At 50.6% G+C, this 27421-nt stretch overlaps 4 protein-coding genes across 5 annotated transcripts; 2 read left to right on the top strand and 2 right to left on the bottom strand.

The window, feature by feature from the left end:
* The first annotated feature begins 5850 nt into the window (after positions 1–5850).
* MSMP (microseminoprotein, prostate associated) lies at positions 5851–6942 on the top strand. The gene is made up of 3 exons (XM_025912838.2): positions 5851–5980; positions 6207–6315; positions 6652–6942. Exons 1-3 carry the CDS (start codon positions 5851–5853, stop codon positions 6830–6832), a joined length of 420 nt encoding a protein of 139 aa, XP_025768623.1. The 3' UTR covers positions 6833–6942.
* On the bottom strand, positions 6878–10448 carry RGP1 (RGP1 partner of RAB6A GEF complex). The gene is made up of 8 exons (XM_025926046.2): positions 10320–10448; positions 9802–9938; positions 9205–9288; positions 8951–9100; positions 8530–8676; positions 8198–8325; positions 7797–7986; positions 6878–7283 (listed from the first exon to the last, which is right to left on the bottom strand). Exons 1-8 carry the CDS (start codon positions 10433–10435, stop codon positions 7060–7062), a joined length of 1176 nt encoding a protein of 391 aa, XP_025781831.1. The 5' UTR covers positions 10436–10448; the 3' UTR covers positions 6878–7059.
* On the top strand, positions 10419–22533 carry GBA2 (glucosylceramidase beta 2). Of its 2 annotated transcripts, XM_086683477.1 has the most exons (18): positions 10419–10559; positions 11244–11848; positions 15187–15278; positions 15581–15696; positions 17784–18002; positions 18277–18516; positions 18749–18851; positions 19013–19166; positions 19254–19379; positions 19578–19750; positions 19988–20092; positions 20304–20411; positions 20514–20665; positions 20791–20897; positions 21045–21187; positions 21266–21381; positions 21481–21672; positions 21951–22533. In XM_086683477.1, the coding sequence occupies exons 1-18, from the start codon at positions 10434–10436 to the stop codon at positions 22221–22223; spliced, it is 3150 nt and encodes a 1049-aa protein (XP_086539603.1). In that variant the 5' UTR covers positions 10419–10433; the 3' UTR covers positions 22224–22533. The 2 variants fall into 2 exon arrangements, with proteins under 2 accessions (XP_086539603.1, XP_025781710.2); XM_025925925.2 differs by lacking the exon at positions 10419–10559 and having other exon boundaries at positions 11232–11848.
* Positions 22397–27328, bottom strand: CREB3 (cAMP responsive element binding protein 3). Its single transcript, XM_086683487.1, has 9 exons — positions 27021–27328; positions 26758–26905; positions 26615–26682; positions 26429–26518; positions 24385–24491; positions 24207–24275; positions 23261–23345; positions 23079–23163; positions 22397–23000 (listed from the first exon to the last, which is right to left on the bottom strand). The coding sequence occupies exons 1-9, from the start codon at positions 27111–27113 to the stop codon at positions 22684–22686; spliced, it is 1062 nt and encodes a 353-aa protein (XP_086539613.1). The 5' UTR covers positions 27114–27328; the 3' UTR covers positions 22397–22683.
* Between the last annotated feature and the right edge of the window lie 93 nt (positions 27329–27421).

Here is a 27421-nt window from a genome sequence, read left to right as displayed (position 1 = left end):
AAGAAGCCAGATTTCAGCTTAACAAGCCTCTAGTACCTAGAGCCAGATAACAGAAGGGGTGGCCTCTGACTGCAGGAGGAAGTAACCCATTTTATTCAATATAGAGAAAGCAAAGATCAACTTGATCATCTTTCAGAGACAACAAAGAACTCGATGCCTTCTAAGAATCTAGTTTTGAGTCTATAATTTTAAGAAGAGAGCAATTTATAAATAAAAGTGAGTCATAAATAGAATTTTAAAAGTCACTACTGCCATAAATAGATTGTAGAGCAGGCAGGAACAATGAAAATTTATAAGTAGCCAGGTAATTTAGTCAAAATTAATGGTGGTTAGCTAGGGGCTAATTATTGGTGGTAGGGGCTATCATGAACGTAATAGTTCGTAAGGAGAAAAAAAAATGATAAGAACTTGTTAAGAATGGTTCAAATGGCACAGAGACAAGGTAGAAAACTTCAATATGGGTTATTAATGGAATCTTGATCATAGTTGAAACCACTACTACAACCAGACAATCTTTTCTATTCTCTGCCAGAGAGAGTACCGAGCTGAGTATAGGAATGTTCTTGGACTCTGGCCCCTCTATCCCATCCTCCTGCCATTCACCAAACCCTTGCTTGTCATCTCTCAGAACTCCTGAAACTCAGCCTCCTTCGTGTGATCTCATCTGTATAGGAATGGCTCCACTCATCTTTCTCATCTGAATACAGAATACCAAAGGATGATGTCTGTTAACCTTCTATCCTAGCTATCAACTTACCCATCCTCATCTTCTACCCCAAAATGCACTTACCTTGATTACAATGTAATATCCTGAACATATATTCATACACACATACTGACTCGTTATACTATCTGTGCATTTTAGCATATACACGAGAGAATTCACACGCACGCATGTGGTAACATCTATTGTTGGCAATTGCTGAGGAAACTGGTGCCAGGATTGTGAAATTCACTATTCAGTGCCTAGCACAACATCAAGCTTAAGTGGAGTCACTCAACGGACTTTACAATTGACCACGTCATGCTGCTGGATGCAAAATGTTGGAAGAAGAGGCTGAAGTCGATGTAAATTTGAAAACCTTTTTTCCTTGTAGGAAAAAGAGTGGAAACATAAGCGTTTTCTGCCGTACCTAGAGGGAGAATGCTTAATCACAACGGGAAGGTTGAAGCGTTGGTTAAAGCAAGCATAACAGGGTTTACAAACAGCCCCAAATCAGAAAAAGGTGAGAGAAGAGGAAGGAAGACAGATCATGCAGAATAAATAATACATAAAATCCAATCTTTTAAAAATCTAAGGTCTTACCAAACAGAAAGGAGGAAAAAGAGAAGATTTCAACAAGAGAGTGTTAAAGATGGAAAAGAGCCAGAAAGGGCTGTAGGTTAAAAAAAAAAAAAAAATCAATGAAGAAGTAGTGGTGTACATTGGCAAAGAGAAGTGTAGAATTGAAGGAAGGGAGAGAATTTATGGTAGAGGAAGTTGGTGTGAAGTTTTCCTCTAAAGATGCCCCGCAGAGCAAAGAAGGAATGAAGGCAAAAGCCACTGGGAATAAGGTAGGGCTGGGACTGAAACAGCACAGGAGAAAGCAGCAGGGCCCAATATAGTAAATCATTTTCTTTTTTTTAAATTAACTGACCCAGATTTTCTTGTTTGGGGCCAAAGGCAACTGCAGGATTTAAAGATCTTTAAAATAAATTATTAAAATCCTAATTCTTGGAATTGCCTTCAGCCCAAGATAAAATAAATATAAAGATCATGATATGATAGAATGAGCGTCAGTTTCTGAGACAAATACCATCATAGAGTTGATTTTAGAAATCAGACTAATAAGTACTGTTATATAAATACTATTGTGAATAAAACAGATTTAGCTTTCTCTCTCTTTTTATCAGCCACAGGCTAAACACAGAAACTCCACAGTTACATACATGTGCACAGAAGATAATAATATAATACATATGTAAAGCTGGGTTATTTGTATACTGTAGCCCAGTGCCCACTCCAAGAAATGTTTTACTTGGTTTGGGTTATAGGGCAGTTTAAATGGCTGCACAGAAGAAAGTTAAGGTTAAAAATAAAGACCATAAGATGAAGGAGGGGAAAACTAGAAGGATTGTGCTGATACAAAACTGAGGCACTAGAAACAGAATTCACTCAGGTCACTGCGAGAAAAAGGGACACAAAAGCACGATAATGCCATGTAACTAATCTTGATAGCCTCAACTTTGGGTTTTAAATCAAATATTGAATCAGATTTTTCAACTTTACTATTTTTAAAAACCCAACACTTAATCGTTTGATAAATGTAGTTACACAGTGTTAAATGACTATAAAAATTAGCATATCCATGCCTAATTCTTCAGCAAAGACGGAATGGGAGGCAGTAATGTTACACACAGATAACCTTGCCTTTAAGTCAGTCACTACTCTTCTTGCTCAGAGGCCGTCATTGCCACCTGCAAGGCCAAATCCAAATTCCTCACCCCAGCATTCAAAGCCTTTAATGACTTGGCTACAGGGTACCTACCTAACCTTAAGTCCCACCACCCTCTAAACCTACCTTCCACTCTCCGAGCACACAGGCCTCTGGGCAGACCTTACCTCTGGGGTCTGGCCATTTCCACCTTCCTACCTGATATGAAGTCTCCTTTCATCTACAGGCTCTGGCTCGCCAAGGCCTACACTGGCGCTGTGATCCTCCAGCACTCCAGTCCACCGTGCTCTCACTCCACAGCCCCACACTCCTCCCCTCCCCAGACAGTCTCACCCACTTGCTGTTTTGCCCAGGGCCCCTTTCCCTTCCCACACGAGCTCTGGGGCCTTCTCCCTGCCCCAAGATTCTCCCAAGGGAGGCTCCCTGCCTGCCTCCATTCAGTCACGGGCTCTGTATTCAGTGTCTATTAGGGGTTTCGCGCCTGGGGTGAAACCAGGACCTCGACCCCACAGGACCCTTTTTCCCTTTACTCTCCCCAGCGCTACGGTAACCCTGAAGGGGTTCCCCCCACCACCACCCTCAGGGGCTCCGGCCACCCAAATCTCCCCTCTGCGGCCGGTCCCTCCTATCCGGCAGCGGGCCGCAGGGGTCGGCGGTGACTCACCGGAGGGCCGGCGGCCGGGGGGCCGGAATGCGCTCACTTCCTCGCCTCGCGCACCTGCCTGCTGGGCACCGCTGGAGCGCCGCCCGGCCGGGCCTCCGGCGGATGTTTTTTCTGTCCCAGCGCGCGCGCGCGCGCCAATCACCCCCTACTGGCCGGCCCCCCCCCCCCCCCCCCCGCAACTGGCATTCCCCACGGCCGCGGCCCCAGGAATCAGAGTTGGGCCCTAACCACTGACCTCTTCTACACATAAGCATACACACAGCAACCACAAGCGTGGCCTCGGGGCCCAAGCAGCTATAGAGACGCACACAAGAACGTGCACACCAACAGGAATGCAAGCGGATTCAACCAACACCTCCCCGACACGCCCCCCTCCCCCAAATTCTGTGAGAAGGATCCCGACTCATGCCCCCGGCTTTCTTTCTAGAAAGAAGCCCCCTACTCCTGCCCATATGCCTACCTCATCTTCATTATAGGTGGCCCCCACTTCTGTCCCCATTACCTCACACACACACCAATCCCTACTGGGCCCCCTTTGCCGGCCGGCATCATCACCACCTTCAAGCTTCCTAGCTCCCCAGTCGTGTCTGCCCCCTACTGGGTCGGCTCCAGGTTGCAGGAGCAAAAGGCTTTCTGTGCCCCAGATTTCCAGGGTATCAGCAGGGCCCCCCTTCCCCAGAAAGGTAGCAGCAGAGCTACTGACCACTGACAAGATTTCTGGGCCCTTGTGCTAGAAAGGACTCCTAATCCACCTGCTCCAGCCAAGAGAGCAGTCCAGGGTCATGTTTCCCACACACCAGCCTACATCAAGGCACCCAGCTTCAACCATGAATTTTCTTTTTTCTCTTGGCACTCCTCTGAAATAGAAAAGGTATCAGACCTGACTAGGGTGAACATGTGGTACGTATAGTTGGCATCTCCATCCACTTAAGCCATTACTTGGAAGAGGACAGATAGGGAGTCTGAGGTGGACAGACGAAGTTGTTTCTGAATGAAGAGGAGAGAGGCAGGGTGGCCCTCTAAAAAGGTCAGCCAGAAGTAGTTGTATCTGATCCACTGGGTGGCAGGGAATGAGACTCTTGCGGTAAAATGGACTGGAGACTTAGAAGGAAAAACAGAAGGTCAAAGTGGCCCTCCAGACAGGAAAGGAACAGCTAGAAAAAGGTCTTTGCAGTATGGGAAAGCGAAAGAAAGGTGTCATTAGTACCAAAGAGATGGCTGGCATTAGAGTGGTCAAATAGGATAACTTGAGAGTTCACATGAGCGGGGATGGGAAGAAATGGATCAGAATCCTAATGAGAAAAGCAGGGGTCCCGATGTTACCTGGAAGGATGAGAAACTGACACCTTCTCCCAGGGCAGAAGTGAGGGTACTGACTGACCTAGGAAAAGTGGGTTTACCCCCAACACTTTTTTCTCAAACCAGAGGTAGTAAGGGTGACATGGAGCACGAATGCACAAAGGGCAGAAGTCTGTGATAGGAGATAGCAGCCCCCCACAGAAGTCCTCAGCTGTGCAGAGCTGCTCAATACCATTCAAACAAAGGAATGTCTCCCCATTTTATCTGAGCTTTAGCACCAACCACAGCAGCTACCATTTCCTGAGGCTCATGTGCCAGGGACAGTGCTAAAAGCATTACATGCATCATCTCATTTAAAGCCTCACAACAACCCTGAGTTAGTATTACTATCCCAATTTAAAGATAAGGAAAAGGGCCTGGAGAGTTGAAGTAGCTTGCCCAAGGTCACACAGCTCTTAAGTGGAATCAGGATCTGAATCCAAGTAGTCTGACTCTATAACCTACAGTCTTAATCACCCATCTTGGGGTTCTCCGGAGCCTGCAGGAAACCCAAAAGAGGACATCGAGGACTCCTCAATTCTCGTTCTTAGAGGAAACAGGGGCACCTCTGTGAAACCGGAGTGACTCATACCAGTAGAGTATTTAGAAATGTCCCTCTTTAAAAGAACTGTCCCCAGATAAGGGAAGATCTTGCATGTGCCGTATGTTTGGGGGTACCGAGCAATGGAAAGCGCATCCCCGGTAGGCTTGTGCAAAAGAGACACCCACCTCCTCATCTCGGAGGAGCACCCACATCTCTAGCATACTTCAGGGAGACTCTGCCCTAGGGTCTGAGAGAAACATTCTCCACTCCAGGTGTCGGTTCGCTCTCCCGGAGCCTCTGGCTGTCGCACCCTACTGCAGCTCCTGGGTTTGGCTGGAGCGCAGGATTAGCCATCCCCAGGAAATGCCTCCCTCCGGTCCAGGCAAGGATCCCAGCACACACACCCCTGGTGTGTATGTGTGTGTTGGGGGCGGGGGGGAATGCTTCCTCCTCTCCAGGTCAGGGAAGAGATGTGGGGACCACCTGGGGGCCCTTACCCCTCCCACCTCCTTGCTGGGGAAGTGCCCAGTCAGTGCCCCTTCCATGGCCACCTCCCTCCCCCTCGCTGTGCCGGGGCATGAATCAGCTCTCACAGCTTGTTAAAGCTAGACCTCTTGTTTTCATGCCCTCACCTCAGGAAACAGAGTTACAGCTTTTCCAGCTCTGCTCAGCAGGGGGCCAGGGTCCTCACTTTATAAACATCCCAAGCCTGTGAGAGCAGAGGGCAAGGAGATGGTGTGAGACAGGAGCCCAGGGGAGAAAGACAGAAACTAAGACTCAAGGAGAAAAACAAAGAAAAGCCAAAGAGACAAGACCAGAGTAGTTTGGAACAGAGGCCAAGAAGGGATCGAGAGGGCTGTGCTGCAGGAATGACCCTAATGATGCTCTGGTCTGGACAGGCGAAGGGAGTCCTGGGAAGCTGGGGGATCATCTGCTTGGTGATATCTCTGCTCCTCCAGCAGCCAGGAGTCCACAGCAAGTGCTACTTTCAAGCTCAAGGTAAAGCTGGGGGAGGTATCTGGAAAGGCCGAGGACAGAGGGAGTTGGGATGAGGGGGGCTTAGAGATGATCCTCTATCAGAAAACCTAGACTCCCTCCAGCTCGGAAACTGGAGAGACTAAATATGGAGGTGATGTATACTTACTTTCTCCCACTGCAGACCACAAGTGATTTTTGTCTGCCACTACCACTCCCACACACACTAACATCTCCTGTTCTTCCCTAGCCCCCTGCCACTATGAAGGGAAATATTTTAGCCTCGGTGAGTCTTGGCTCCGCAAGGACTGTTTCCATTGTACCTGTCTGCATCCCGTCGGTGTGGGCTGCTGTGACACGTGAGTGACCACAGACTGCCAGGGTATAACCAGACTGTTGTGGTGGGAAAATGAACAGAATAGAGGTATGAGGCTGGCTGAACCTGAAGGTACCAACAAGAGTGAGAGAAAGAGAGAAGGCTGCAGGCTACGAAGTGAGGGATGTAGGGGGCGGTCTGGAGGGAAAATATTTCTGCTATGAAACGAAAAAATCCATATATGGCAGGCCAGGGCTTAGTCACAGGGAACAAGAGGGCACTAAAGACATGGGAAGAATGCTGGCAGAGAAGGAAAGTAGGGCAGGGATAAAGGGGGCCTTCACCATGCTGACTCCTTTCCCATGCTTTGCTTCCCCAGGTCTCAGCATCCCATCGACTTCCCCGCGGGGTGTGAGGTACGTCAGGAGGCAGGAACCTGTCAATTCTCCCTGGTGCAAAAATCTGACCCTCGGCTGCCCTGCAAAGGGGGAGGGCCTGACCCCGAATGGGGCTCAGCCAACACCCCTGCCCCTGGGGCCCCTGCTCCCCACTCCAACTAAACTCAACCGATCACCCTTCCGCTAACTGCCCACTGCTGCTGCCACTTCCAAGGAAACCACTAGCAGCTGCCAATTTATTCTGAATAAATAAATTAATGCTACAGCTAAAAGCCTGCCTCTCATTGTCCATGCCACTGGACCCAGGTGGGGAAAATGGGCCCTACTATAGAGTCCAGGTGCTGAGTTCTCAGTATCCTGAAGAAAGATAGCGTCGTGGTGAGTCAGTTTCAGATGGTTATGGTGCTGGTGCTGGGGCCTGGGGCTGCATATGAGGCCAGGGTAGGGCTTGTGGGCAGCACCTTGATTGGAAGGTCCCAGCTGAAGGTGTCTACGGGCACTTGCTCAGGCCCTGTCCAGGTGACAGGCTCAGGCTGTTCCAAGGGAGGTAGGAGCACCAAACCTGGTTCTCGCGATGTTACAAATTCAAAATGCAATCTCCACTTCAGGGACACTGTGGAAAAAAACAGATAAAGGTGGGGAGGCATTAGAAGGCAGGAGTAAAAACCAATGCAGGATATGGTTAGCAAATGGGGGGAAAAAGTGGTATTCAGGAAGAAGAGAAGAAGTCACAGGGCTAGGATCAGGGATTTCTCTAAAGAAATCCAGTGTTAACCAGAAACATGTCAACAGGATAGCAAGGTCAAGCATCTAATAATCTAAGTGTGGAACAGTCAAGACTTGGTAGATTAAAGTAAACACGCTGGGGAATCAGAGATCAGTGCATCATAGGGTCTCAGTGGGTAGGGGCAGTGAAGGACATCTGTAAAGCTCTTAAGAATTTAGAAGTTAGTGCATCTAGGAAACAGACTGAATGTCTGAGAAAGTGTTACATGTCGGAGGCTGGGTGTGGGTATGTCCAGGAGTTTGTTAGGAATCAGGACCCATTACACTCTACCTAAATACAGCATTTTACTCGCCCCCCCCCCCCCCCCCCCCCCCCCGCCGATGATGGTCTGGGTCTCACCAATGGCTGTGCAGAATCCTGGGGTGGAGCTGAGAGGGATGGGGAGGGAGAAGCTGGTTCTGGTTGTATGTAGGCAGGACTCCTGGTGCCGGGCATGAGTCACATGAGAGACAGAGGGGATACCCCCTGTCCTGCGGCGCCTCTGGTATTCAGGCTGTACACGTTCCTCAGTCTGTAAACTTACTGAAAACTGGGAGCAAGAAGAGAAGTGGTTGCTAGCAGGCACTTGAAAATAAGGACTCTAGGTGAGAGGCTTGAGCCCAATCTCAAGCTATTTTACCAAAAGGACCCTGGGTGACCACACTATTCACTTCTACATACCACCCCTCTTTATGTAGGCCCTTCCTCCTTCCTCCCTAGCCCTCCAGGCCCAGCACCCCAAAATCCCCTTTCCTTCTCACCTGCAAACAAGCTACAGTTCCTTCCCCTAAGTTTAAGGTCCCCACCACATCCTCGCCGAGTCTGTATACAGATTTGAAGATGCCAAATGTCCCAACTTTTCCTCGGCCATCACTGATATTGTATAGATCTGGGAAGAATGGGACACTATGAGCCTGGAGTCCACACTGGGGAGTACCAAGGGCTGGGAGCCAGAGGCCAAGGTGGGGTTTTTCTTTATAATGTGGGATGAGTATCAGTGAATCCTCAAGAAGCATATGGCAATTAGGAAAATCTGTCAGAGACAGTAATAATATGGGGGTATGGGGGAGGGCAATTGTGAAAGGATTCTCACGGAGGCTGCGGCAGGATGTGGCAGCCATGAGACGCTCCCCAGCCAGCTCTGCTAGCCATGAATCCTTCTTCCCACCTTCATCCTCCTCCAAGAATGGACTAGATGGGGCTACAGCCTCATCCTGGGGAAACCGGATATCTTGAAGGCCTACAGAGAGAAGAGATGGAAAGGTAGTGCTAGGAGGGAATAGACAGTAGAGGTTAGGGTTTTAGACTCCAACCTGTGACGGCTGAAGGTAAGGGGAGTCACATCCCAGGTACACATTTCAACCTAGTCTCCAGAAACCGCCCCCCACCCCCCAACTTGCACCTTTACTAAGACCAGGAAGCTTCCCTCCAGCCCCCCTCGCAGGCCCTCTACAGATCATTTCTGCTTTGGTGAGGTTCTTCCCCAGCCCTTCCCTCCAGGAATCCTTACTTACCTGTCAGCACAAGAACCCTCAGAGGGACCCTGAGTAAAGTGATGGGTGAGTTGACACGCTGGCAGCCAATGGTCAGTTTGTAGACATACTTGACTGACTGACCCCGAAAGGAGGGTGGTCCCTCTATGGGCAGCACTTCACTGTAGGAGTCTGGTTGGGAAGTAGTAGTCAGGCCAGCCAGAGGCAGCCAGAGAAGTCCTCCCTCCAGGAGCCTTAGAAGGCAATCCAGGGGTGGGAAAGAGATAGGCACTCACATGATTTGGACTCTCCAGGATCTAGCCTCAGATCACAGAAAAGGATTTTTGGTGGAGTGGAAAGGATACACTGACCCCTCTCACCTGAAAGAGATAAGAAAGACTGCAATTTAATGACCCACTGTCTAGGGGCGCCTGGGTGGCTCAGTCGGTTAAGCATCGGACTTCGGCTCAGGTCATGATCTCACGGCTAGTGAGTTCGAGCCCCGCGTCGGGCTCTGTGCTGACCGCTCAGAGCCTGGAGCCTGTTTCAGATTCTGTGTCTCCCTCTCTCTCTGACCCTCCCCCGTTCATGTTGTGTGTCTCTCTCTGTCTCAAAAACAAATAAACATTAAAAAAAAAAATTAAAAAAAAAAATGACCCACACTGTCTAGTACTAGGTGAAACTAGCACAGCAAGTGGGGGCAGCCCAAAGTGAGCTACGCTTATTTTCTTGTTGTAAGATACAAACAGTCATATACCCCCAAAACAACAATTACATTCCCCGACATTCCCAATATGACAGAAACTATAAGGACCCACTAGAACAACTTAACAAATTCACTCTCAGGTGACAATGACTCCACCCCCTTCCAAAGGCAAATGCCCATCTTTAACCTCGGTGTGGTAGAAAGACAGTCTGGCTCTCAGGCTGGACGTCTGGCTGACTGGAGTCAGGGGGAGGTAGTGCTACTCGACTCTCACTGGCATGGAACTGGCAGTGGATTTGGGCACTGGCCCAGGCCAAAGCCTCACTATGGGAAGAAGAAAAGAAAGCATCAGAGGGGAGCTCCTGACCTCACAAATGCTCTCCCAAACTCCCCCCCACCCCCCCACACCATCTGAGGAGACCAACATGGTGAAGTGGCTGTCTTAGGGATCGGGGAATCCTGAACCTCAAAGAGAATCCATTAAAAAGAAGTATACTGTGGGTAAAATGGAAATGGGGAAGGGGAGAAGGGAGCGTGGAGGGCTCTGTCAACCACACGTTCAGTTCAACAGCCCTTTCCTACAATGAGAGCGCAATGAGCAAGAAGGTGGTGGTGTGCTACAGGACAATCTGAGCTCTGGCTTAGCACCATAGAAACCAGGCTTCCTCCCAGAAGAACCACCTCCTTCAGTATCTGCATCCCCACCTGGATGCAGAAGTGGCTGTGGGGGGCAGGGGGTTGGTGACTGTCACCACACACTCAAGCGCCTCCCCCGCCAGAAACACAGGACCTCGGCTCAGCTCTGCTACCACTTCAATCATGGCAGCTCCGGAATCAGATCTAAAAGGAAACAAGGGGGGTCAGAGGTCAGTACCATGGCAGGGAGGGGCGTCTGCGGAGAACCTTGGGGCCAGGACAGAGGAGACCAGCGGCCACCAGCACGGTGTCTAAGTGAAGCGCCTGGCTTTGGGGTGCGGGAAAGTGGATGGAAGTACGGGTGGCAGCTGACCCAGTAGGGGGAGGACGTCTCTCTGGGTTCCAGACCCCCGCCCCTCTCAGTACCGAGTTAGTCCCCCTACCTCCCGGAACCCCCAAACCAGCCTCCCCAACCTCCCTCCAGGCTCCAGGTCCCAGCCCAACGCCACGACCGCCCGTCACCTCGTGCCCTTAGCCCGGGCACCTCACACGGTCGAATACCCGGTCTCGGCACACCGAGGCCCTCACCTGCCCGCCTTTCCACGACCGGGCCAAGTGCGTGGCGGCGTCCGCAGCAGAGGCGGGACTTCCCTTCAGCCCCCCTTCCCCACCGAGCGCCTTCCGACCGGAAACGCCCGGCTGATCGGACCGGAAGGGGCTCGGGTTGTCCCGCCGCCTTGGGTCACCTTCCCACAGGCTGGCACCCGGGCGCAGGCGCTGTCCCAGACGCCAACCGGCGGGACCCGGCGCCCTACCCAGGGCGGGGTGGGGCCTGGCGCCACGGCCCGGAGACGGGGCTCAGGCGGCCGCAAGCTCCCAGGCCGGTCCCGGGGGCGGTTCCTTGCGGGCTGGCCCCCGGGGCTCCTCCCCTTTCCGCGGGCTCAGTCGCCCTTTGGCTGGGCAAACTAATCACCGCGGCCCAATGACGACGAGACCCGATCCTTCCCTCCCAGGACCCAGAGAGAAGACCGAGGGGGAGCCCGAGGCGGCTTTATTGCTGTCGCCGCCAACGCCGCTGCAGCAACAGCTCCCAGGCTCCACGGAAACACTAGCTCACCTCGGCTTTCCCCAGCGCCTGGCCCTCCGAGACGACACCTAACAACCACCGCCGCCCGCATCTGGACTTGCCTAGAGAGATACTTTGTACCCATAGACTTGGGACCCGGGACCATCGAGGCCGTGGGGACCCAGGATCCTGAGAACATGGGAACCGGAGTCCCAGCCTCGGAGCAGACTAGCTGTGCCAAAGGGGATCCACAGGTTTATTGCCCTGATAATGCTGGAGGCACTGAGGCTGGGCAGGTTACAGACTGCGACAGCCCTGAAGACAATCGGCCCCTAAGTGAGCCGGGCTGCAGCAATCCGCAGGACTGTGGGCAACTGATGGCTTCTTATGAAGGCAAAGCTAAGGGCTACCAGGTGCCTCCCTTTGGCTGGCGCATCTGCCTGGCTCATGAGTTTGCAGAGAAGAGGAAACCCTTTAATGCCAACAACATCTCCCTGAGCAACCTGATAAAGCATCTGGGCATGGGCTTGCGGTGAGTAGATCCCATTGCCTAGAGTACTTTAGGTTTCACTTTGTTCCAGCACAAGATTTCCAGCAGAGGTGAGAAAGGGTGAGAAAGCAGGTGGGTGCCTTGTTCCAGTCAGTTGGCCCCTACCCCCAACATATTCTAAAGCCTGTGGTTTGGAGCGCCGGTGAGACCGGTGAGACCGGGTCACATCTCTGCATCCCCCTTCCTCCCAGAAACTTGTCTTTCTAGTAGGAAAGAGCAGGAACATCTTGGGCCTGCAGTCATCCTTTCCCATTTAGGCTCCATCTCACTCCTTTTCCAAAGACTTCCCTTTGGCATTTGCTATACTTTGTAGCAAGGCGGGAAAGGATAGTCTGTCTACTATGGTACAGACACAATGTTGTTTTAGTCCTTATTCCAAAGGGGCGAGTTCTCAACCTGATTCCCCTGAGTAACTGGGGTGTTCTGTCTGCCTCCTTTAAAAGGCACACCACATTACAGTCCCAACACCCATTGGTTTCTTTCAAGCTTTAGCTCTAGGGAGTGGGTGACAGCCTGCCCGCTCTCACCCTAAGGAGAGGGGTGTGCTGTTCACTTTATTCTGAGATAGACAATCCCTGATACAAAAAGCAGAGATCTCTGGCCAGAGAGGCACTGCCATAAGTGTCCCTAGAGCTCTAAGTAATATAGTCTTCCAAGGCCTGCTCTGGTACCCCTTCCCCCAAGGGTTGCAGACACCCCACGAGCTTATCCTGAGCTGTAGAACTCCTTTAGATCCTTACAGATCCCCACTGAGTTCAGAAGCTAGTGATGAGAAGCCAAGACCTATTAACAGGAACAGGTGGATATGAGGACAGAAAGCATCACCCTTAGGTCATTCTGAGTCAATCCACAAAGTAAACACAGCTGGGGATGGCGGAATAAAGGTTAGAAAACCCAGCTCTAACAGCCTCTAAAGTAGGGGACCCTTCCCTTTCAATCAGTGCTGTAGGGCTGGGTTGGGAGCACATTTACCTTACCCCAGCCCAGCCCTAAGCAGTGGGAAGGGCCTGACGCTGCCTGGGTATCTGGCTCCTCTGCTAGTTCCTGTGGGTGGCCTGTACTAAAGAACAATCATCCCTCCAGGTTACTTCAGAAACTGACTCAGCCCAACTCTGACCCCCAGAGCTCTGGGTCAAAATAAGATCTGAGGGCTAGAGTACTGAGAGAAGCACAATGGGATGCATGTGGTAGGACACTGAGATCAAGAACGGGTAGGCCTCCTAGCCCCTCAGCCCCTAAGTGTGAGCTGAGTCAGAGGCCTGAAGCTGTGTTCAGCCCCCTGAACCTTGGCTCCACATGCCAGGATAGGGTGGAGATCATTGTCATGGGGCTTTTGGAATGGGATGAGGTCCTGCACTGAGGAGAAAGCAGGGGTGAAACAAGGAACAATTAATTGTGAATGATAATTCTTAAATTGGGGCTGAAATAAGGGAGAAGGCCAAATGGGTCAGGAATGGCCAGCTGCTAAATTAGGGGAATGAGAGATGAACCCTAAGAGGAGACCAAACTGGAGGTTTGCTGATCAGGAGTTGCAGCAAGCCAGAGTTCTCTTGGCCTCATTGTGGTGACTCAGTTTTGATTGCTCTCCCTTCCAGCCTGAGTCCATTCATTCAATATATGTTTACTGAGTGCTTGTTCTACACCAGATACTCTTTTGTTAGGCTTACCTTCAGATCTTGCATTTCTCCCTCACTGCCCTAATCCCTGCTGTAACCTCCCCCCCCTTCTCCATTCCTTTATGGCCTCTAGTTTCAAAGTCCAGTTCCCTCTAAGCTGGCAAAGAGGACCTTCTGCTTTCCCATCATCTCCTTTGTCTTCCTCTTTCCCCCCCGCTTCCCCCTTCTCCCAGAATGTACCCTCCCTATTCTCTAATCACATTTCTCCTCCCCTTGCGCCTCTTCATGTTCACCTGTGTAGTGCCCCACTGTTTGTACATTCACTGGTAAATTCAGCAAATAATCTACAGACTGCAGACCATGAGCCCTGCCCTGTGCTTAAAGCTGTGGTAATAATCAGCTAGTCTTTGTCACTATCCCTTTCCCCAAGAAATTTAAAAGTGTGTCAGACTCGTGTGAGAAACACTGAAAGAACAAGACAGCATCTGATTGGGAGTTCAGATAGCGTATGTGCAAGTAACAGTAATACCTGACACAGGTACCCTGTGGCTTTCCTATTTATAATGTTATTTGCTCTTTCAACCATTCCATGAAATAGGCAGGGCAGGAGGTACCCCATTTTGTAGATGAGGAAACTGAGGCTTAGAGGAGTTGTTTACCCAATTACATAGTTACAAGTGGTGTGCTTTGAACAATAGGTATAAAATGGCTGGCTAGGGAGGAGAATAGAATTGGGAGAGTCTGGTGGGACAAGGGTCGCTTAGTGATGACTCACTCTGAATGGGAACCTGTAGGACTTAAGATTGGAAGAGAGGCTGAAACCAATGTCAGCGCCTTGAATCCCAAACAAAACCATTTGCTTATTGGATACAGAGCTATGACAAGACCAGGAAATCCCCAGGTAGGGATTTTTAGGCTTTACTAGGATACTATGAGAGAGCAAACTCAGAAACCTTACTATTTAAATGCTGAAGTTTTAAAGACGACTTAAAAGGTTATGCCCCAAAATGTAAACACTGGTTGTCTATGGGTGGGATTTTTTCCTCTTCCATCTAGTATACTGTACAAATTTTCATCTTTCACAATCAGGAAGAAAAATAGTCACTTTAAAAAGAAGAAAGTGGGGCGCTTTGGTGGCTCAATAGGTTGAGCATCCAACTCTTGGTTTTGGCTCAGGTCATGATCCCAGGGTTGTGGGATCCAGCCCCATGTTGGGCTCTGTGCTGAGTGTGGAGCCTGCTTGGGATTCTCTCTCCCCCTTTCTCTCTGCTCCTCCCCACCCTCTAGAAAAAAAGAAGAAGAAGAAGAAGAAGAAAGTTATCCCAGCAGACTGTTCCCATGGTGGGCGGGGGGGTGTAGTCAGGGAAACAAAACTGGCCCTCTCAGCACCTCAGGCAAAGCTCCTGAACTAAAGCCAAATAGTGGTAGTGGAGTTACAGGTGAGGCATGGTCAGAAGCTCCTGAGGAGAATAAAGAGGAGAAACAAAGATAGTCCCATGCTGTAAGCTGGGGTGACTGAGAAGAGTAGGGGACCTTGAACTGTAGAGAAGTGAAAAGGAAGAGAGATTTGGAAGTGAAGGGAACGGTCCTTGGCAGCCATGTAACTGGAAGTTACAACTGGGTGACCAGAGAGAGGCAGGGGATTGCAGCCCAGGAGATAACCGCCCACTGCCCCTTCCACTCACACTGCCTCTTGCTCCTCAGGTATTTGCAGTGGTGGTACCGGAAGACCCAGGTGGAGAAGAAAACACCTTTCATTGACCTCATCAATTGTGTACCCCTGAGACAGATCTATGGTGAGTCTACCCCAGCTCTGCTCTGCACAGAGAGGGCCCAGCCTCTGGGTCTACTGCAGAGCTAGGCAAGAGGCGTCCAGTTTTTGCAAGTTGCACAGCCCCTTTCCCTGGGTTTTTTTTTTTTCCTCCAGCTTTACTGAGCTATACTTGACATAAAACACTGTGTAAGTTTAAAGCATACAATGTGTTGATCTGATATCCCCAGGGTTTTTAGAGGAACTCATCTTTATAGTCTAGAAAGTGAGGAATGGGCTTCTTTTCCTCTTCCCATGTCCCACTAACCATCCTGATTCTATCTTTAGGTTGTCCTTTGGGTGGCATCGGGGGAGGCACTATCACTCGAGGTTGGAGAGGCCAGTTCTGTCGTTGGCAGCTCAATCCTGGAATGTACCAGCACCAGACAGTCATTGCTGACCAAGTAAGAACCAGGAGGTGAAGGAGAGTCCAGGACAGTACCCCAGACCAGGAAAAGCCTCTTGGCCAGTGTAGGATGTAGAAATTAGATGTGCACATGATTCAGTCCAATAAGTATTTTCACGATGCTTCCCATGTGCCCACCCTTGTGCTAGGATATACTAGGAATGAGATACTCCCAGAGCACATGTTTCTTAAAAGAGTAAACAGCCCCAGCACCTTCATGCCCTCTATTTCTCTAGTAAATGGCTCCTACCTACTTTGCTGCCCCAGCTCCACTAGCTCAGCCAGTCCCCAGCCAGGGGGAGCAGGGAATTTCCAGATCCCTTAACCTGGTTAAAAGAACATTCAGTAGTACCAGAAGAGAAAACAAACCCAAAAGTTTATAAATGCACGGGGAAAAAAGATGTGTAGGGTACCTACTCTTCACCCTGATTGGCTAGTCTTCAGCTAGAGGTCAGCTCCTCTGCTGGTGATCACTCCTCTGGTGGTCTCCCTGGCTGAGGGCCTGGGAAGTCCCTCCTGTCTCAGGCATAGATCTCCTTTTTTCCCTTTTCTGAAGCTTCATTTCTTTTCCCTCTGTTCCTTCATCACATCTGGACCTTCAGTTGCCAGAGGCATCTAGTCTACCTTTCATCATCTCTCTCCAGCAACCTTATATGTGCAGTTGTCCACCACATTCCCATTTCCTGTCTGAGGGATGCTTCCAGCTTTCAGCTCATCTTCAAAGAAAAAATGACTAGCAGACCTTGAGTCCAATTAATGGCAATGCCCTTCCTAGTTCAGGTTTACCAACCCTACCCAATGCCCCAAGCTTCCTCTCTGGCTCATCCATTAGGTATCCTGAGGGGAAGTGCCTTCCAGAATCGTGACTCGAGTTAAAGTAATTATTGCATGCTTAACATGTACTAGAGATTGTGCTATGCATTTTGTGTGATATTTAATATTTAAAGACAGTCCTACAAGGTAAGAACCATTATTACACCCATTTTATAGATAAGGAAACTGAGATCCAAAGAGATTTAGTAACATGCCCAAGGTCACATGGTTGGTAAATGGAAGCTCTGGGATCCAGAACCAGCTCTCGCTGTGGTTCAAAGCCCATAGTCTTAGCCACTTCCAACAACATAAATTATTGTACACATACATTAAAATTTGTCAGGCATACTTTGAAGCAAGGGAAGAAAGATTAGCCCATATACTCCAAAAGCTTAAATTTTTTTAGGGCAATAGGACTTTGAGAAAATGGAGACTGTGAGACCACCTAAGAACCAAAATAAGAGGGATAGATAGTACTCTGAGAAAAAAGGGACGTTGCTCTAGACTTTCCTCATGCTCTCCCTACACGTGCCAACTCTGCCTGTCTCTGATGTGGAGTCATAATTGGAGAGGGGGACCTCAGTGACCTGGAGAGGGCCCTGCCTTCAAAGAACCCACAGAGCAGTCAGGGAGTCAGAATGTAAACAAAACCATTATAACATGCTAAACTAGAGGGGTAGGGGGACACACAGGAGAATGACTCACTGCTTGCGGAGAGGAGATGGCATTTGACCTAGGCCTTGAAGGATGAGAGGTTTCACCAGATGGAGAATGAGCAGGAGCAAAGGCATGGAGGAGGAAATGTAGTTAGTGTGTTCAAGAAACAGTGAGTATTCAATATGACCAGAATATAAGTGCTTGAACAGTAATGAGTCTGATAGGCAGGGAGAGGCCAGATCAAGAAGGGCCCTCAAAGCCAGGAAGAAGAATTTAGACTTTAGCCTGAGGGCCATGGGGAGTCACTGAAATATAAGCACAGACTACCATGTCTTGATTTGCCTGTAAGAAAGATCCTCTGATACCAGATGGCAAGAGGCAGAGCATAAAAGCAGAAATGGTGAGGGTGCTAAGACCACCATAGTAAGAAGGGAGAGGAAGCCTGGGAGAAGAGAGGAGGCAGGACTTGGTGGTGACTCACCACTGGGGGAGAGGTCTGGGGGATGAGTGAGGCTGTGGTGCAATGATAACCACTGCAGGCTCTGAAAGGGGATGGGAGACTAGTTTGAGGTGCCTGTGGTTACCCCATCCAGCCTATCTGCCTTCTTGGTTTAGTTCACAGTGTGCTTGCGTCGGGAAGGGACGACTGTGTACCAGCAAGTCCTGTCTGTGGAGCGCCCAAGTGTCCTACGCAGCTGGAACTGGGGCCTGTGTGGGTACTTTGCATTCTACCACGCCCTCTATCCCCGAGCCTGGACTGTCTATCAGCTTCCTGGCCAGAATGTCACCCTTACCTGTCGCCAGATCACACCCATCTTGCCCCATGACTACCAGGTGAGGCTCCCACTATGTTTCCTCCATTGCCCTCCCTTCCCTGAGATCTGTCTCTGCTGGAAATTCCATGATCTGTGAAAGACATCATGCCGGTTTTCCAGGATCTCCGCTCAGTTGGTAAGACAGCCTGCTGGAAATCTGGGGAGATGCAAGTGGAAACAAAAGAGAGTCTACTGGGGGCAGGGAGTAATATTTGAGCCAGGTCCTTGGTACGGAGGAGTGGGGCCAGGAGGCGCTACACTGGGACCATCTGAGTCTGATCTTTTGCTCCCAGGACAGCAGCCTGCCTGTAGGAGTCTTTGTGTGGGATGTGGAAAATGAAGGGGATGAAGCCCTGGACGTGTCCATCATGTTCTCCATGCGGAATGGACTGGGGGGTGGAGATGATGCCCCAGGGGGATTGTGGAATGAGCCCTTCTATCTGGAGCATGATGGGGAGACTGTACAGGGGCTGCTGCTGCATCATCCAACCCTTCCAAACCCCTACACGATGGCTGTGGCTGCACGACTCACGGTATGGAAGAGCCCGCCCTAGACCTTAGTCCGCAAACCCCTACCCTCAGCCTGGCCCCTGAGCCCACCCCATCCCGCCAGGGTCTCTTCATTTCCTCATTTCCTGAATCCCATCCTCACTACAGCCCTTAAGCCTCTGGAACTTGGAGGTGGGAATTATAATGGGAACTGGAGAGTTAGTCCAAAGCCAGCATATTTGTGGAGCTTCCCCTCAGTCTTTGGCCCCCTAACAGGCGGATACCACGGTAACCCACATCACAGCCTTTGACCCTGACAGCACTGGGCAGCAGGTGTGGCAAGACCTACTTCAAGATGGACAGCTGGACTCCCCTGCTGGTGACGGGGGGGGGTTTGATAGGGAGGTGGTGGGAAGAGAGGTTGTCCCTGTCTTGGGAGGAGGGGTGAGAGCCCTGGTCATGAATAGGCCTTATTCCCATATTAGGGATCCTTGGGGCTGAAGAGGATGCCTATGCCAATTTCTCTTGTGCTTCCCTCAGGCCAAAGCACCCCCTCACAGAAAGGAGTAGGCATTGCTGGGGCTGTGTGTGTTACGGGCAAGCTGCCACCTCGAGGCCAGTGCCGCCTGGAGTTCTCGCTGGCTTGGGATATGCCCAGAATCATGTTTGGAGCTAAGGGCCAGGTCTACTACAGGTGAAGGGATCAAAAGAATTCAGGGATCCAAGGTGCTGGAGCTCTGACCTGGAGCCCGAGTTCTCATTCCTTCCCTTTCCATCCCAGACGGTACACAAGGTTCTTTGGCCGCGATGGTAATGCAGCTCCCACCCTTAGCCACTATGCATTGTGCCGATACACAGACTGGGAAGAGAAGATCTCAGCTTGGCAGAGCCCGGTATTGGACGACAGGTGTGAATGGGGCCTCTCTCACCCTTCTCCTGGGCACTCACACTCCAAATGGGACTCCTTGGTTCAATCTCCACCCACCACAGTCAGCAGAGTTGGGCAGGGATTCACTTGGTGCCCCCCACTCTGCAGAACTCCAAAATCCTTCCCTTCCTTGGAGGTCCACGTTCATTAGAGCATTCCCTCCTCCTGACTCCCCAGATCCTTGCCTGCCTGGTACAAATCTGCGCTGTTCAACGAACTATACTTCCTGGCTGATGGAGGCACAGTATGGCTGGAGGTTCCTGAAGACTCCTTACCAGAGGAGCTGGTGGGAAGCATGTGTCAGCTCCGCCCCATCCTCCAGGAGTATGGTCGATTTGGCTACCTTGAAGGTACAGGCTGGTGGTGGACTGCAGTACAGCAGGCCGAATCCATGGGGCCAGTTAGTGCCCTGCCAGAAGGCAGGATGGTGGGTTTTGCCTCCCCCAGGGGATTGGTTGGAATGAGGGGGTGAAGTGGCGGGTGTGGAGTATGACAGTGCCCCATCCCCAGCTCAAGGACAAGCTAGGGAGGGGACTTGGAGGGGAAGCAGGAATTCTGGAGACAGTGTGTCTCCCTCCTTCCTCCAGGCCAGGAATATCGCATGTACAACACATATGATGTCCACTTTTATGCTTCGTTCGCCCTCGTCATGCTCTGGCCCAAACTCGAGCTCAGCCTGCAGTATGACATGGGTATGGGTCCCTTTTGTTCCCTTTCTGCCCTTTTAGCCCCCCACACCCACAAATCTTTTTGGTCCCTGAGATTGTCTCCTTCCTCCTCTCTACCCAACATGTCCGCATCCTGCTTACTGGTTCCCCCTCTAGGGTCACAAACAGTTCTGTGCCCCACCTCAAGTCTGCCCATTCGCTACCCCCGCCCCCAATTGTATGTCTGCTCCGCCAGCTCTGGCCACGCTCAGGGAGGACCTGACACGGCGACAATACCTGATGAGTGGGGTAATGGCACCTGTGAAAAGGAGGAACGTCATCCCCCATGATATTGGGGACCCAGGTAAAAATTCCTCCAGCCCAGAGTTTGCTTCCCTCCCTCAACTTTTGTACCCTCTACCCAACCCACCAATGCAAATCAGTCAGGTTTCCTCCCCTCCCACAGATGACGAGCCATGGCTCCGGGTCAATGCATATGTGGTCCACGATACCGCTGACTGGAAGGACCTAAACCTGAAGTTTGTGCTGCAGGTTTACCGAGACTATTACCTGACGGGTGACCAGGGCTTCCTGAGAGACATGTGGCCTGTATGTCTGGTAAGACATGCATGGGCAGTGGCCAGTGTGCCCAGGGCATGACTGGTGTTTGGGGAGAACCCAGCTGGCTATTGTGTCGCTCCTTAGTATCCATCTAGGTCTTCAGTATCTTGGTCCCTCTCTAGGCCGTGATGGAGTCTGAAATGAAGTTTGACAAGGACCAAGATGGACTCATTGAGAATGGAGGCTATGCAGACCAGACCTATGATGGATGGGTCACCACAGGCCCCAGGTTGGAGAGTAGGGACTTCTAGGGTACCTGAGGTGGGGAACTGGGCACCAAAGAATTGTGGGCTCAAGGAAGAATGACTCATTGCTTGTTATGCATGGGAGTGGCTGGAGCTGCCAGTCTGACCTCCAAATCCATGTCCCTGATCAGTGCTTACTGTGGAGGACTGTGGCTGGCAGCTGTGGCTGTGATGGTTCAGATGGCTGTCCTATGTGGGGCACAGGATGTCCAGGATAAGTTTTCTTCCATCCTTAGACGAGGTCAAGAAGCCTATGAGAGACTACTATGGAATGGTGAGTTGGATGAGCCTAAGGAGACCTAAGGCAGCTATGGGGACACAAGGAGCCTTATTTTGTCTTCCTGTACTCCAGGCCGCTATTACAACTATGATTGCAGCCCTCCACCTCAGTCCTGTAGCATCATGTCTGACCAGTGTGCTGGCCAGTGGTTCCTGAGGGCCAGTGGTCTAGGAGAAGGAGACACTGAGGTGAGAAAGACTAGGAAGAGGAGCCAGAGAGGAAGTTGGTTTTTTTCTGGAGGTGGGAAGCAAATTTAAGGAAGCGTGTCTCTGCCTTTACCCCTCTAGGTATTTCCTACCCCTCACGTGGTCTGTGCTCTCCAAACCATCTTCGAGTTCAATGTCCGGGCCTTTGCAGGAGGAGCCATGGGGGCTGTGAATGGGATGCAGCCCCATGGTGTTCCTGACAGATCCAGTGTCCAGTCTGATGAAGTCTGGGTGGGTGTGGTCTATGGGTTGGCAGCCACCATGATCCAGGAGGTAATATACTCCCTTTCCATCTCTCTACCATCTGTACCTTGGGCTGGCAAACTTGATCAGCCATCAGACCTCTGTAGGGCCTGACCCATCTGGAAGACCTCTCCCTTTTCCCTGGCATGCCTTCCATTTCCTGCCTCAGTCTTCTGCCTACGGATCACGTTTGTTTCTACCACAAGCTGAGAACTCCCTGAGGGGAGAGACCCTACTGTCTCCATCTGTCCAGCTTAAGTGGCTACTCAGGGATTGCCGAGTAACGTGACTGACATCTCTTCCTACAGGGCCTGACTTGGGAAGGTTTCCAGACAGCTGAAGGCTGCTACCGAACTGTGTGGGAGCGCCTGGGCCTGGCCTTCCAGACCCCTGAAGCATACTGCCAGCAGCGGGTATTCCGCTCACTGGCCTACATGCGGCCGCTGAGCATCTGGGCCATGCAGCTGGCCCTGCAGCAGCAGCAGCATAAAAAGGCCTCCAGGCCGATAGCCGAACAGGGCACAGGACTAAGCACAGGGCCTAAACTTGGACCAAAGGAAGCCATGGCAAACCCAAAGTGAGCTCTCTGAACTGTCGGAGAGAGGCTCTAACAGCCCAGCCTCCAGCCTGGCCTTTCCTCTTCACCCCTCACCCCACCAATCTCCTGCAGCCCTGAGCCACCAAGACAATCATGCCCCTACCCTTCTCCCTACCCAATCGCGCCAGTAAAGAGGGGTTGAGGGTGACCCAGGAGTCAGAATCACTTATTTATTTCTTCCCTCACCCAATCCCCTCACTGCATGAAATGATTGAGGAGGTTAGTTGACTCCCCCAGGCCCATTCATGGGGTGGCAGACATACATGGGTACAAATAAAAGACCCAGAAAGCCAGTGAAGTGTGATGTGTTTGAACTCCCAGGCTTCCTGACAGGACACGGGGGCTCAGGCTAGCCCTCTCCCATTCCCTTCATTTGGACACAGACTAGGAACTCTGGGCTCTGGCTTAGCCCCCCCTCTCCCCCCCCCCCCATATCCTCACATCTAGCCTGAATATCTGCCCTGTAAGATAACAGATGTGGGGCTGTGAGTAGGGAGCCATCCCCCTTCTCTTGTGAAGTTTGCGGGCAAGGGAAGGACTGGACCTGAGCAGGGGGACTTTGGGGAGGGGACAGGAAGTGGCAACGTCAAGGCAGGCTCGGCACCAGGAGCCTGAGGCATCTGTCTCCGCAGACAGCAAGAGTTGCCGAGAGCCTGGAGCTCCTGGTCTGAGCTGTCCTTTGGTACCTCTGACTGCTGGGCAGGCAGCTCCAGCTGGTGAGGGTCCTCGCTGGAGAGGGCACGAAGCTGGCGGGACAACACTAAGGAAACAAAGACTCTAAAAGGGCAGGCCAGGCTTTCCCCCAGCCCTTCTTTAATGGCATCCTCAAGCCTCTCACCTCCATGCTCAGCTGGCAGGCTCCCCCTTGTGTCAGAGGAGTACATAGCAGGTAGGACGAGGAGACAGAAGGAAAAAAGTAGGACCTGGAGAACAGGAAGAAGAAAATGAAGAAGAGCTCTAGGTTGTACCCCTATGGCTGCTGCCTGAGAAAAGAATCTCTCCTGCCGTCACCATCCTCACCAAGACACAGGTGCTGCTGCTGCTGGTTTTGTTGGATATCTGAATCACCGTGGCCTGGAGTCTCCTCAGCTGGTCCAGAAGGGACCTAGAAGGGGGGCGGGTGGGGGGAGACCATGAGCAGCCCCTGGCTGGGCACCCTGAGATACAATGAAACCCTCCTTGTTAAGTCCACTCCTCCATCTGCACCAAATTGTCCCTTTTGCTTTTTGTCCTATTTTGCAAATGACCTCTTCCTCTCTGTGGACAAAATGCCTGAAATTCCTCATTAAACACCTTTCTGGGGCACCTAGGTGGCTCATTTGGGTGTCCAGCTCTTGGTTTCGGCTCAGGTCATGATGCCAAGGTTGTGGGATCAAGTCCCATGTTAGGCTCCGTACTGAGCATGGAGCCTGCTTAAGATTCTCTCCCTCTGCCCCTCTCCCCCGCTCACACTCTCTCTAAAAAAAAAAAAAAAAAAAAAAAAATTTTGATTTTGGACAAAAGATAAGCCCCTTTCCATTCTGCCCAGACTTAAACTCCTTTGCAGATACATTCAGTGGTTCTACACTGCCTGATCAGCTATGCACATAATCCTCACCAGGCATTCTATGTTCTCTACCTTCTGGCTCAACTTCCCTATGTTAAGGTTCCAGCCAGACTGAACTATGCTGTGTTCTTTCTGCCTAGAATGCTCCCTACCCCCACCCCAGAATCTTACCTACTATCAAATGTGATCTGTCTCACAGGGTCTTTCTTACTCCTTCCTCTCTCTTTTTGGATACTTATCCTTAGTTACTTGTGAATTTGTTCCCTGTTACTATGAGCTGCTTGGAATCATCCACTTAAGGGCAAGCACCAGACCTTGCATGTGGGCGCTGCCCAGTGAGAAATCCAGTGTGGAGCAAGGGAAAGAGTACAACAGCATAAAACGGGAGGAAGAAGGAACTGATGTTAGAGAGTTGCTTACGAATTCTGTTCCTCCAGGAGCTGTACTTTGTTCTGTAGCTCCAGATTCTGGGCTGTATATTTCAAGACTCTGAGGGAATAACAGGATATGAGGACATGGACTGTATCCCCCCATCTTTGAACCCCAACACTTCCAACTACCTCTGTTCCCACCCCTTGGATCCCTCTCCCTTTTGTACCTGCTTTCTAAGCCTCCCATATACAGCCGCTTCTTCCTGCGGCTCTCTTGAGCAGACTTTTTGTTTCTAATCTTCCTCCGCACTCGCGTCAAAATTTGCTCCTCCATCTAAGAGAAGACAAGGAAAAGAGATCTCATCAGAGGAACATTGGACCAAAGAGTTGGAAGGCAACTAAGTTCAGTCTTTTCAATGCAGGAATCCCTTCTACAGCTTCCCTGGCCAATAGGCACTTGGCTTCTGTCTGAATGCCTCTGAAGACCTAGGGTTAACGCCCTCACAAGCCAGACAATTTTTAACAATTTTATTAATTTAAAAAAAGATCTTTCTTATACTAAGCCGACATCTGTCTCTATAGTTTCTATCAACTGGGCTTACCTAGGATCTACCTCCGAGACCAGAGAGAATGAACAGTCTTTAACTGTTTTAAGGCATTTACTGTTTCTTCAGAGTTAAAAAAAAAATCTGGGCAAAATTTAACTCATCATCTTCCCTCAGGATGGACTGCATCTTCTTAATATATGTCAAACATAGGTTCAAAACTAGACACTAAAATGTGCTCTGGGGGTATAAAGGAGAGCAAGATGGTCACTGCCCTTCTAGAGGCAACACCTCCATTGATAGAGCCTTCAAACCCCACTCACTTTCTTAGTCATCTCAAACTGGTAACTCTTCTTGTACTTTTAAGAAATTAAAATTCTCAGGGAAGCTGGGTGGCTCCATCACTTAAACATCTAACCTTTGTTTTCAGCTCAGGTCATGATCTCACAGTTTGTGAGTCAGAGCTCCAAAATGGGCTCTGCACTGACAGCATGGAGCCTACTTGGGATTTTCTTTCTCCCTTTCTCTCTTCCCCTCCCCTGAAAAAAATAAATTAAAAAAAAATTTTAAGAAATTAAAACCCAACCTTTCTATCAATGAATGTTGATTTCACAATAGTACTATGGTACTGTGCTTATAAAGTTGACCCTCATCACTTAAAACTTAAAACTTGGGATTTTACAATTATTCTCACTATACTACTTCATCCAGCCTTGAGGAATTCTTGATGAATTCTAAAACTTAATTCTGCCATTCAGCTATCAGTGGGTTACCCTGAAGCCAGTGAAATCTAAGTGTCAGGGCCCCTTGCTTGTACAGTCCTTTCCAGGTCCCTATACTAATGTTGCACTGATGGTTTTGAATTCTTCTCTGTTAAAGAGAACACCAAGGGGCAGCTGGGTGGCTCCCTCAGTTAAGCATCTGATTTAGGCTCAGGTCACGATCTCATGGTTTAGGAGTTAGAGCCCCATGTCGGGCTCTCTGCTGTCAGCACAGAGCCTGCTTCAGATCCTCTGTCACCCCTTCTCTGCCCCTCCCCTGCTGGTTTTTTCTCTCTCAAAATAAATAAACTTTAAAAAGGGGGGGGGGGCGCCTGGGTGGCTCAGTTGGTTAAATGGCACAGGTCATGATCTTGTGGGCTCTGTGCTAACAGCTGGGAGCCAGAAGCCTGCTTGGGATTCTGCATCTCCCTCTCTCTCTCTGCCCCTCCCCACACACTCAAGCAAGCAAGCACGCACGCGCGCGCGCGCTCTCTCTCTCTCAAAAATAAACTTTGAAAAACTTTAATAAAAAGAGGGGCACCTGGGTGGCTCAGTCAGTTGGATGTCTGACTTCAAGGTCATGATCTCGCGGTTCATGAGTTCAAGCCCCACATTGCGTTCTGTGCTGACAGCTCAGAGCCTGGAGCCTGCTTCAGATTCTGTGTCTCCCTCTCTCTCTGCCCCTCCCCTGCTCATACCCTGTCTCTCTCTCAAAAAGATAAACGTTAAAAAAATATTTTAACTTAAAAAATTTTTAAAAAGAACACCAAAATTTGTGAAAGCCTCACAAAACCAGGATATGGCTCTGCAGCCACCATATTAACTACAGGCTCCAGCTTCCTATTAGCAACAAATTTGCTAAATTTTCTAACCTCAGTCCTTCCTGATATAAAATTAACAGAACCAGCCTACTTGGGACTCACAACCCCCACCTCCAGCCTTCACTCCACCAATGGGAGTCTTACCTTAGTAAGAGGAAGTGTCCCAGGCAGAGTAAGCCCCTCCTTCTCCAACAGCCTCTTCTCCTCATCTGTCAGTATCAGCCTAGCAATCCCCTGGGGTTACCAGGAGGTGGGTAGCAGAGTTGCAAGGGGGTGTCAGAAAGGAATGTGCAATGTGGGCATAATCCCGAGGTAAATCAAGTCAAGTACCTGTTCCGCCGGCTCCTCCACATGGAGTGAAGTCGTCTGGGCTCCCTCTTTTCCATACTTCCCACCATCTGCAAAAGGGAAAAATAAAAAGCCAGGCCTACGAATCCTCCCCTCCCCCTAAACTTCATTTATTTCAGACTCACCTACATCTATAGAGACATGTTGCTGTGGGAGAGAGTAGGTGTGATCATGGTGGACAAGACAGGAATCAGAGGAGCTGAAAACGTTCAACGACGTTGGGGGACTCAGCAGGGAGATCAGGAAATCCTCTACCTCCCATTCATTCACTGCCTGCACAGGGTTCAAAGGAACAAGCCTTGACCTATCACTACCTCCTGCCTCATTGACGTCCTCCCCCCAACCTCCCGCCCGCCCCGCGCCAACCCGACTCACAGCTCCCACCCACCTCGGAAAGCGGCTGCTCTGCCCCCAAATCTCCGCTTTCTTCTAGCAGGAAGTCCAGCAGCTCCTGGTCACCCAAGTCCAATGCCAGCTCCATACCGGATATCTACGGGAAGGATGGACAAAAACACAAAAGCTCACCCCTCCACCTGTCCACAACTCCGGACCCGTCGCTGTCACACCACACCAGCCCCCAAGACTCGATTCTCCGCAACTTCCAACACAACGGAAGTGACGTGACTACCCCCGAGGCATTCGGGATTTGGAGTTTCCTTTGACGCGGAAATGGCATAGAAGCTGCGCACCACGTCCCGGGAGCTATGCAAATAGAGGGGACGTCCCTGCTGCCTACTCACCCCCTCAGGGCGGGCATTCTGGGGAACCGGCTCCGCCCTGACCCCCGGC

This window comes from Puma concolor, chromosome D4, assembly GCF_028749965.1.
Source record: "Puma concolor isolate L17-30 chromosome D4, mPumCon1.1.hap2, whole genome shotgun sequence".
Taxonomy (NCBI): domain Eukaryota; kingdom Metazoa; phylum Chordata; class Mammalia; order Carnivora; family Felidae; genus Puma; species Puma concolor.
Note: the sequence above shows the minus strand (reverse complement) of the source record. Positions and strands in the feature narration are given on the sequence as shown.